The sequence below is a fragment of the Cheilinus undulatus genome, linkage group 23, assembly GCF_018320785.1.
Source record: "Cheilinus undulatus linkage group 23, ASM1832078v1, whole genome shotgun sequence".
NCBI classification, from domain to species: Eukaryota; Metazoa; Chordata; class Actinopteri; order Labriformes; family Labridae; genus Cheilinus; species Cheilinus undulatus.
This window is the reverse complement of record NC_054887.1, coordinates 2,861,314-2,873,460: the sequence shown is the minus strand read 5'-3', so window position 1 is coordinate 2,873,460 and position 12,147 is coordinate 2,861,314. Positions and strand designations below refer to the sequence as shown.

Sequence of the window (12,147 nt, the reverse complement as noted above, 5' to 3'; positions counted from 1 at the left end):
AGAATCTCAAGGGGGACAATCATTTTGTCTGGCACATTTTTGATTTTTGTGTAAAATTATGTCAATTTTGTCTTTTTTCTTCTGCTTTTTTGTGTTGTTCCAATGCACATAAAGGCAATAAACATGTGAATACAAAAACATTTGTAACTGCAACAATTTCTGGGAGAAATGGTGTATTTTGTGGAAAATTCCAGAGGTGCCAATACTTTCGTCCAGGACCGTACGCTGGATGTTTTGCTCTGGGTCAGTTTTTCAATGACAAAGAAGAAGGGATGTGTCTCATTAAGTACTCTCTGAACACTAATTCCTGGCTGGAGAAACTGTTGAATCACAACTGCTTCAATCCCATGTTTTTACATAACAAACACATAATATAGTTGCTTTTCAGCTGTTGGAGTCATGTTGTTCTCAGTGCCAGCGGTGCAGTAAGCACTCCAGTTTTTTAAACACCTACTGGTCTGTGAGTGGATTGTGTAACCTGGGGGGCTATAAGAGAGCCTGAACTCACCGTGGTGGTTTTGACTCGGCCTCCGGGCTGTGTACAAGTCCAGCCAGATTTATTGACTAACAGGTCACAGCCTTCGTCCTCCAAGCACGGCACCATCTCACACCACTGCTTTTTCCGAACAATACCAGCTGCAAAACAACAGAGAGAGAGAGCGCTTAGAAAGGTGAGCGAAAAATAAACTGTATAAACTGATGAAGAAAAATGATAGAGAGGTGGATGCAGAGATGTGACGATTTAAATACAGAGAGTGGGTTTGGGAGTGACAGATGGAGGATGACAGATATGAGCAAAGATTTAACATGATGGAAAATGATGGAAAGGAGGAGGTTTGAGAAAAATATTGAAATACATATAAATGGAGTAAAAAAGATGGAGAGATGTGGAGCAATGGATTGTAAGAAAGATTGGATATACAGGTGGATGAAGAGCAATGAAGTAAAGAGACAATTGAGAGATATGAGAGCAGTGAGAGATGAGGGAAAGATGGGAAGAATCAGACAGATGGAGAGCGCTGTGATCAGTCAGGTAAATATAATCAAACACCAAAAGTAATATGAGTCAAGTTTACAGCCCTTCAATGCTGCAATATTTAAACAAGACAGGGTTTTTTTCAGTCCTCTGTATGGTAAAACAACAAAAGTCTTTTATTTTGTTTAGGACCTGTTAATGTAGTTTTGGAGCAAGCTATTCAAACAATGAGTCATAAAACCAAAGGAGCTCCTCGTCCCAGGAACCCTTGCAGCAGAACACATTCTCTGGGGGTGCAGGTGGTCGAGTGGTTTAAGGCGCTACCTGTGTACGTGGGCAGCCCGGGTTTGAATCCGGCCCATGGCCCTTTGCCCCTTGTCTCTCCCTGCTGTCTTCTCTATTTCCAAGTCCATCCACTGTCCTTCCTCTATCAAAATAAAGGCATAACAAAAGAACACACTCTCTTCACTGATAGGAGGAAAACTACTCTGCAGGGGGTCCACAGGTACTGTCTTGGCATCACAAGACTTTTAACTTGCTGGAACCGTGAAAGGAACATGAAATGACTGACTGCCAGTGTTAATTCCATTGACTAAAAACCTGACTATAAACATTTGTTGACACACTTCTTTTTCCATGAGAAAGACTAGACTAAGACTAGCTGAAAATGGATTTTTGATGACTGAAACTGACAAAAAAGTAAGTTTTGTTTTCATCAAGATGACTTAAAGGAGACTATAATTTCGTTTTCGTCAGACATTCAAAATCCATATTTTTGCACTGTGGGTAAATCTGTGAAAATACAATGCATCTGTAGGTCTGCTGCTTCTCAGCAGGGATGCCAGGTTTCACATACAACACACTAACATGATTTGGTACCAGACCATGCACCAGACCTAAAAGTTAAGACTAAGATGGAAGGACTAACACTAGACTAAAACTTTAATGGGTAGAAATGACTCAAATGTGACTACAACCAGAAGGCATTCAATATAAAGACTAAGACTGAGACTTAAATTAAAACAGCTGTCAAAATTAATACTACCCCACAGGCCATTAGAGTCCACAATCTAACCCCCCACCCCCCATGCCCCCGCCCAAGGCCATTCAAGCAGCAAACCAGCTGCCCAGCTCGCCTCCAAAAGCTGAGTCTTGATGCTTCAAGACATTAACTTGCTGGAACTGTGGAAGGAACATTAATGGGCTGACTGCTGCTCACTCCTGGATCTAGTTTGACATCAGGCCCTCATTTGTCGTCCTATTGTCTGCTTATATGTTGGTTTACTTTGCTGTGTCCATTTATGTCCAGTACAGGGCCTTCCCCTTCATAAACATTAGTGAAACTGCATGATCAAAGTCTGTCCACTGAGTTTCAGAGTGCTGAAGTTATCACTCTGAGTTTTTAGCTGAGAGCTTAAGTTTCTTTTTCCATTTTTACCTCGAAGTCAACCATCTTTAAAGTCAGATGTGATCGTTTATTTATAGTCATCTAGCAGTTTTATAATCTGACACGAAAACTTTCAATACTAAGCGTTTGGGAAAGGGCAGAGGCTTTGAAAACAACTCAAAGTGTGACTGGATGATTGTTCTGTCTGTCACATCTTAACGGGCCAATCAGAGCAACAAAACAAGTGACGTAGCCACGACTGAGGCGTGTGTGCGCAGCTACCAAGGAATAACGCGAACCATGGCAACCGTAGACATGTCAGTACACGACTTTTGTTGTTTTTGAAAAGAAAACAACTCAATTCTGTTCTGATAAAACTGGAGCTTTAGCAGCATCCACGCTAATGTCTTCCGCCATAATTGCACCGGCCTCTTGTTGCTGCTTGTTTACGTCACGACTCCGACATGCCTGAAAGTACTGTCCCTCGTTGCTGATTGGTCCTGTCACTCTCTTTGTAAGATTGATTCGCCATTGGAAACAGAATTTTATCACAGAAATTTATCAAATATAAATATGTTCCCTGTTTCCAGGGTGGTGCCCCGTTAGTTATTAATCTTAATACTTTTAGATATCGATAGAGAGCCTCAAGGTGGATTTGGACCAAAAGGTCTAAGCAGTTGAGGAATGCTGCTGGGACACCCTGGCTGGCTCACCTGAGAGTGACATGAGATCCAAAACACCGGATGACCTCAGGATACATCACTGTGATGTGTCCCAGCACATCCATGTATGTATCTACACACCATTTATTTATTTATCATAATTCATACTATCACCATCTCATATCACGTCATCAAACCCTAGCATTAAAACCACAGCACCGTCAAACACCCCAGTTTCAACTCTAAAAAGTCTTTCATGGCCAAGCCTGACTGAAGAGTAAACACAGCAGGTGGAAAGTATAAGGGATCATTTCTGACAAATTTCCAAGAGAAAAGAAAAACTACAGAAGAATGCACATCCACGCTTCCTCCTCAAGCTGTGCCAGTCAACAGTGTGTGCTTGGCTGTCTTTGCAGCACCCTGGGCTGTTTTAATGCACAGACTTATGGGGCTCGAGCCCTGGGGCCTGTCGACGGAGCCCAAGAGAAAAACAAAATTCGTGCTTGTGATGCTTTGCTGGTTGTGACACAAAATTTCTGATGGAAATGAGTCCACCCATAAATTGAACGTCCATTAAAGAAAGAGTTAACAATCAAGGAAACATTGAGAATTTGGAATTGGCCAATCAAATGGGTGCATTTTGGGTTTAAGTAGCTACAAGAGCACAAATCTATTTAAAGAAAAATACATTTTCATTTAAAATGTGCACCCTAGAACCACCCTAGAAAGTCTGGAGTGTGCATGGTGCCACCACTGCTTCAGTTTGAGCCAGGAAAGATCCTGTGTTGGTACAGCTGAGGCCTGGCAGAAATAAGAAAATTACACAACTTTAGAAACAGGGCAACTGTGGCTCACTGGTAGACTCAGCCATATCTCCACCAGAAGGTTGCCTCTGGACCAGAAAACAGCTATACAAGCTCAAGTCTATTAATCATAAGAAAAATCCCCAAGCTGGATATTTTAACGTACATACCCTGATGACAACACAGGCCCAGTAGCAGAGGCTGACGAGCTGCTTGCAGCTAACAAGCCACTGCTAACAGCTACCGCACAGGCTGCTAATGAGCCATCTGTGGGTGAGAACGCGACAGGGAGACTGGCAAAATGACCACCTTGAGGTGGAGAATGTTTACAGTTGAGTCATACAGTAACACCAATTAGCATGCAGGAGTCATGACTTTGAATTATGTCCATAATTAGTGCATTATTTTTCTTAAAATCATGGTTAATCACATGCTTTATTTCCCCTTTCGTCACACTTTGGTTAAGCCACTGACGCATCTCCCTGCAGCCACATTGATGTAAAATAAGTCCACCACTGATCTTAATGTCTCATTTTACAAAAGTTATCTCTAACATTTTACTGTCTGCTTATTTCACATTCCTTTCTTCTGAGGTTAGGTTCATGCCATATTCTTTGATCTACCTAAAAGCAGGTCTGCATATAAACAGACCTTTAGTTTAGGCAGTAGAGAAATCCATAATGACACAAAAACAGCTTTAAATGCAAAAATGAAACTGTAAAATGTGAAAAAAAAGGATGCATTTACATGTGATTAACTGCAGTAATTCTGAGATTAATTATGACTGGAAATTTTCACAGTTTGACAGCCCTAAATGCAGATATTGGCTAAGCTAGTTAAATTAGCTTTAGCTATTTCTTTGTAACAGTTTAGATTGGAGATATAGCTTTTCTATATAGAGGCTTGTTCGTGTTTTTTTTGTCAAATCCCATGCTAGATGTCACTGGATCCTAGAAAGGCTGCCTGGAAGTTAGATAATGGCCATTTTTCCAGAACCCAGCACTGGAACATGCACAGCCTGCACTACTAATCCCTGCTGCCAAGCTGGTGACCTTGGTGACCCTTGCCCTGCACCAGCATGGACTAGGGGAAATAGATGGGGATGTAGTGGACTGATGGGTTGGGAAGGTCAGGGTTAGGAGACTACAAGCTTTAAAGGCTTTTCAAAAAAGTTTCTTTACCCTCAAACTCATCAGTGGTGAATCTGTACCCAGTGAATGGTTACCTTTATCTCCATCAAAAGCATTTTTGGGCAGTTTTCTTGGCCTGCCATTGGCTGGGAATGGTGGGAATGCTTTAGTTTGCCACCAGTGGTTTTAATGGTTTTAATGAGAGTGTGTTTTTGAGCATGAAGGCTGGGAAGCCCATCGTGAATCCACACCCCGTGCTTGTGTGGATTAACAGAACTGAAGAGAAAGGAAAAAACAATTTTGGACTGTGTCAACAATTTCAGAACGTGGAGCTAGCCATAGATATGGATACCTAGATGACGCGTCCACGGCTGTTAAACGTAGCCGCTGTGCGTCTGCCGGTCCGCCATCTTGGAATGGGCGGTATTAGCGAATGCTCAATATGAATAAGCCCACTTCACCTGTAAAATCTGCCCTACTTTGCTTAATCCTGAACCAATCTACATGAAATTTGTTTTTTATAAAGCTGAAAGCTTGAACATGATACTGATTACTTACTGGAGTTAAATCAAGGTACTGATTGTGGGTCTGACCAACTTTAAATAAAACACCTATTATGTCTATGATATGTACAGGGAACATCAGGTGTAATGGAATATTTAGAATCTATGATTAGATAGTTTTTGTTTCTCCAAATAGATTTATATAGCTAGATAATTTCTCTCCCTCTCACCTTACAACTGGCCTTTAATCTACAGGTAGGCATACACTGTGAGTCATCACGCCTTTTCTCACCTGATGATATTTGAGTTTGCAGTGCATACCATAAAATACCAAATAATAGCGGGGGCGTTTATTTGTCTCAATCCCTGAGCAGACCAGCCGTTTATTGGAAGAGGTGTTTAATTCCTTTCTCACAAAAATCTTGCTTAGCAAAAATTTGAAAAAATATGGTAAATTTAACCAAACTATTTATTTACACCAGTAAGAATATCACTTTTACATTTTTAAGACAAGATTGCAGTACCACAGTTATACTTTTGTCTTCTTCTGTCAACTCAACACTCTCTAAACACTTTAAATACTGGTAAGGAACTAAACAAACATAAAGTTGACAACAGACAGTTTAAAGTTAATGTTGTACTTTTTTTTTTTTTTTTTGGCTGCACCAAAGTGAGTTTTAGCCCCTTTTATCCTGCTTCTTTGCAATTTTTCGCCAATTTCAGCTGCCTTTTGTCATTAAATGCCACTTTTACCCCATTTTCCCATCTTTTATGCCCAGTTTAGTCACTATCATTATTTAGATTGTGGCTCTTGCGATGGCATTTTTCAGTAATTTGGCTCTTTGGTTGAGCTGGGTTGAGTAACACTGTGCTGAACCATTATTTGGAGCACATCTTAATCAGCTTTTTCCTCTTTATACAAAATAGGGAATGTGTTGCCAACCTCCTGTATCAAAAACTGTGACACCCAACTCTTTATGACAGAAAGTTTTAGCGGTAAAATTCAATAAGTTTCTATCAAAAATATCTCTTTTCAAAATCTAATTTTCAATTAGTAACATTCCCACATTCAGTTTGCTCTAACAGCAATGAACTTAAATAAAAATTCACATTATGACTAAGGCAGAGTGAATAAATGTGTTTGAAAGAAATCACTGATTTAAACCCATACCTCTTGCAAGGAGCCTTTGTAATTAAATATGAGATCTAGACTGCACAAAAACCAGCAAGAATGAGGCCAGAACTCAAAATAGAAAATGGAACTAAACGCCACATTCGACACCAGAAACCCCGTGGAGCTTTCATTGTCAACACACTCGGTTTCTGTAAACAAAAAATATTTTTTGCTTTGCATAAAATCAACAGAGTTAATGAAAATCCCTGCTGCTAGGGGGAGAAGGCAGAAAGCAAAGAGTGAGAGTGAATATTAGGATCATGATCATTTATATACATGTGTAATGAAATGCTTCCTCTGTCTAATATGAAACTCCCCTGAAGATGAGGTTACAGCATCATGTCTCAGGTTGTCTCACATTAAAAAGGCAAAATTAGCAGAACATCTCCAAGTAAATATGTGAGATGAAGACCGAGTATATCTACATATTACAGGATAAGATCAAGTAAGACAGGTACGTGCATTTATCCTCATATCCGTATGCATTTATGGATAGAAATTATCCTTCTCTAATGGCTAGCAGTGGATCCAGGATGAATTGTCGGCCATGCATACATCATTTCCTTTTGCATTCATGGCTTTCTGGCTCTCTTATAAAACATAAGGGAATTTTGTTCAGTTCCAGATCTATAAATTTGCTCTAAGGGCACCTTTAGTAGCTGTCATAACCACACATATAGATCATCAGAGAGCGCTGTGCACAATGCTAATATCCCTTCACTATAAACAATATCTATATTTCAATCAACCCATGAAGGATGCACGCCCTCTGAAGCACTACATGGCTAAATAATGAAACTTCCATGAACACGACGTCAGCAGAGTTAACAACAAGCCTTAAGTTGTCACAAATGTAAAGCATTAAAGTGCCGGGTGCACTTTGCTGACATGCTACTTGAGGGTGGAACTACGTGGCCCTACTGTAGTTTGCCTCAAGGCTGCAGCACAAAACCTTCCTGTTATGTGTCCCTCTCTGTGTCGAGTGTTTTCACTTCAAGGACAATGCAGCAAGAAGAGAAATGCGATTTGAAACAGGTCATGGTTAAACAGGTTGTTGCCATGGATTCTTTAACATCCACACATGGGTTGCTACATGTTTCAGGATTTCCACAAATGCAAAGAAATTGTCTTCAAACGTTGGCATCATTGGCCGTGTCTGTTCATCTGGGTTTGTGTGGCGTCTTTAAGGGGGACAAACAAAAGAAATGGCCTCATATGGCTTCCATTTAAACCTTCCTCACATTAGATTTATAGGATTAATCCAGCTGTGGAATTTACTGAATTTAAAGACATCGTTCATGTTTTCACAGTACCAACTGCAGAGACAGCAGAGTTTAGGAACAGCAAGCTGCATACTCCACTCGGGGTAATGTAACCTATCCTTATAATAAATGACTTAAATCAGTGTTGTGTAGTTTTACTTTGTCATCTGCAGATTTAAAAGTTGCAGCCCTGGCGTACATACACTCTGCAGTTTCCCTGCTCTTACATGAAGCAGTAGCCTGACAATGTCTGAACTGCCAACATGTTACATTCTTCTTCAACTCTTTGGAGTGGACAAATTCAAAGGCATGGGCCCAGACAAGTTAGGCAATGCTCTGGAGTCTGAAACTGGGCCATCCCCGTTTCGGGCCCAGGAGCTCTGTGTGTTTGTGCCTGATCACGAAGAGGAGGTTGGCAGAAGGGGCAGGCTGTAGGTTGCCAACCCAGGCTGGGTTTTCAATCTGGCTTAGTTTCTCCATGTTTCTCTCAACTTTTGATTGGGTGAGAAAGATGCATCACTGGCTGAGCTGTACTCAACCCTGCCCATAGCGACCATCGGCCCAGTTGAGGACGATGCCAGCTGTTGTTAGCTTAGATTCACAGCAGTTACAAAGGATTTAGAGTGACCCACTTACACAGTCAAACAAACTATCGGAATCAAAAGAAACTTCTCAAACTACTACTTCTGCATTTTCGATATGCATGCTCAGCAATTCTCCAAAAGTCATACTCTATACTAAAATTACTTAGATATTAATGGCCGATGATCAGTGATGAGATTTCTCTTGTCCTGTTGTTGTTACTGTTTGCAGTACGCTGGAGTACAACAAGAAGAAAGGGAAACAGTTTTACAATAAACTAGTACGTTATGAAAAAAAAAATTGTGTCAGCAGAAGATGATGGAGAAACTTTGTAAGCAGCGCGGAAAACTACGAGTGAGGAATGTTCAGCAGCATCAGGCAAGTAAAGGAAGAGGGGAAAGAGGCAAAGGTATCACCAATGATCAGCATCAGGGATCATCAGTCATCATGTGTTTGGATCATATTGTTATTATTGTTGCTGTGCTGCTATGAAGTCTTGATAGCTAATCAGAAGATAAGAAAGATTAATGATGATTAAAGTATTAGGATAAGAAATTAGAGCAGTTTTACTCAACCCTGCTCAACCAAAGAGACAAATCTTTGAAAAATACCATCACAAGAGCCACGATCTAAGGGGGCTTTCACACCTGCATCGTTTGGTCCTGACTTTTAGATTTTTCTGTTTGGTCCGAACCACAATGATAGGTGTGAAACCTCCCCTGGACCGTGGTCCGGACCAAACAGCCAGACCTTGGTTCGACCAACAGAGGTGGTCTCGGTCTGGACCAAACGGAATCACTGTCCGGCTCATGCCCAGCATGAAAGCATTATTTTGAAAGGTTCAGACCTTCGTATCAATGACAGGAAATTACGACATGACTACTGGCAAAGGAAATCCATCACCATAACAAAATGAGCCGCAGAAGAGCCTGTGGGTACCCAATCCGTCCCGGAAACCCGATTTGTACTGCGCATGTGCACACACGTGTCTACATCTAAATAATCATGGAACATTATGAGACTGAGTTGTTTTAGAGGCAAATGCAAAGCCGGAGCTACACTCCAGACACGGCTGCTGGGCGGAGGGATTTCAAAAGCGGGAAAAGTGGTTTACTCAAGAAAGTAGTTCCGAGTATTTGCATCATGTATCGTAATGTTACATAATTATACGTTATTATTTCATAGCGTGGTGAATGTGCAGGTCACAACGTGTCCACGAGAGCGTTTTGAAGTTGTTGGATTGTGTATTTGATGAGTTTGATGATCAGTCCCAAAATCTAATCAGTTCTTCCTTGTGCCATTTCTGACATTTCCTGAAAATTTCATGAAAATCCATCCATGACTTTTTGAGTTATGGTGCTAACAAATGAACAAACCCACCCGATCACATGACCTCCTTGGTGGAGGTAATTATTTTAATTTAAATCAACGCCACATCGACACGTGACTGCAGGAGCTGGGGATCAAACCCGACTATGAGACGACTGACTCAACCCACTGAGCCCCTGTCATGTGCCACTATAGTGATATAATTATATGTAAAAACTCAGTCTGAAAGCTTGTTGAGAACATTTGTGTTGGTGTCGATCTGTTGAAAATACCAGGATCTTGTTGGGTGCCAGTCTGTCACTGGATTAGCTAAATCTGCCACTTCACATAGCTGTGTTCCCCATCAGTGTGTGAATGTGGAGCCCTTTGATGCTATACAAGCTCATGTTCATTTACCATTTTCAAGAAGCTGTGATGAGTGGAGGACTTTTAAGGCGGTTTCTACAGACCTTACATGGCACATCTAGATTCATGTCAGTGACTAAACTCATCTCCCACAATCATCCTGGCTGATAGTGCTGCTATCTCTTACCACTGGACCATATCAAGGCTTTACTGGTGTGAGGGCAGTGGCTCATATTGAAACTTATAAGATTCAAGGGTGATATGGAATGAAAATATCCTTTAAACATGTCCACACACCCACACAGGCAGGCAGCTGGGCACAAACAAGAAGCAAAGGCAGAAATGGATAGGAAAAAACCAGCAGACACAGATTTGATGCTGTGTGTAAAGGAAGGTATCAGCCGTGGTTTCATCAGCAGGAGATAAGGAGTAGAGAGGGAGAGAACATTATTACATCCTCCATGGGACACTTATCTTCCCACCAAATGGTAGATCACACTCATGTCAACAGCCAGCATCTTGGCCTAATAAATTCAGTCTAATGCCAAGCCAAGCCTGAGATGGCAGGAGAGGGATGGGCCTATGAGAGAGAGAGAACGAGCGAGAGGAAGATGGTAAGAAAGCCGACAGGAAAGACAGAAAGTAAGGCTAACGACAGATCAGATTGGGAGTAATAAATGCAGTGCAGCACCCTTCTTAAAGATGGCGCTATGATAAGGTGATGCACTGAGATAATTACAAACTGTACAGATCAGATACGGACCGGGCCGCCAGCAGAATCAGCAGTGTGTCAAGAGCTGCTGATGTCGGACAGCAGATATGCTTGGACTACACATTTCACAGTAAGGACAAATGTTATTTTCAACATTGAAATACAACCTCAGTTCCAAAAACGTCGGCACACTGTGAGGAACGTGAATAAATACAGGATGCACTGATTTGCAAATTTCTTAAACCCATTTTTTATCCACGATAGAACATAAACTGTGTGTCAGATGTTGGAGCTGGGACATTTCACCAGTTCATGAGAAATGTTAGCTCATTTTGAATTTGATGGCAGCAACACATCCCAAAAAAGTATGGTATGAAAGGAGCATTTTTAGAGAGGCAGAGTCTCTCTGTAGCAAAAATGGGCAGAGGTTCACCACTCTGCGAAAAACAGCTTCTAAAAGTGTGGAACAGGAAATTGTTCCTCAATGGGAGGACTGGAGGTCCCACCAGCTACAGCACGGTTTCTCATTCCGCGGCTCGCGAGCCCTATGAGACTCATGAGGCTCTAACTGGTGGCTCGCATGGGAGCATAAAATAACACGACAACACAGCCAATATATTTGGTAAGGTGAAGCTGATAAATATACCAGAGGTATCAAACTCAAGGCCCGGGGGCAAAATCTGGCCCGTGGTACAGTTACACCCGGCCCACAAGATCAAATCCTATTCTTAGTATAACTGGCCCTAAAATATGAGGTCTGCAGATGTCCTCCAGTATAAAAATGTAAACTTAACCTTGATGGTATCAAAAATCCTTAAGTCACAGAAATGTGAAAACATAAAGGGAAAAATAATTAGTGAAAAAGAAATTTGGAAAAGAATTTCATTTTTTTTTTTATTTCATATTTTCAATTTTTTAAATGCACAATTATGACTTCAATTTATTATTTGGGCTTTTTGTATTATATTTTAAACTTTTCAGATTATAATTTTGACTTCTTATATCATATTTTGACCTTTTCAATTTATTATTCTAACTTTTTATCACATATTTTGAGATTTTCAATTCTTTATTTGTGCTTTTTGTCTCATATTTTGACCTTTTCAATTTTTTATTCTGACTTTTTATCACATATTTTGAGATTTTCAATTTTTTATTTGTGCTTTTTGTCTCATATTTTGACCTTTTTAATTTTTTATTTGTGCTTTTTGTCTCATATTTTGACCTTTTCAATTTTTTATTTGTGCTTTTTGTCTCATATTTTGACCTTTTCAATTTTTTA

General features: G+C 40.6%; 1 protein-coding gene across 2 annotated transcripts in view; it reads right to left on the bottom strand.

The window, feature by feature from the left end:
- LOC121505663 (chemokine-like protein TAFA-5) overlaps positions 1 to 12,147 on the bottom strand; it is a 272,623-nt gene that overhangs the window by 36,529 nt on the left and 223,947 nt on the right. For both annotated transcript variants that reach the window (XM_041781150.1, XM_041781151.1), the window contains exon 3: positions 509 to 636. In XM_041781150.1, the coding sequence (XP_041637084.1) occupies positions 509 to 636 (128 nt within the window). The remainder of the gene's footprint in view (positions 1 to 508; positions 637 to 12,147) is intronic.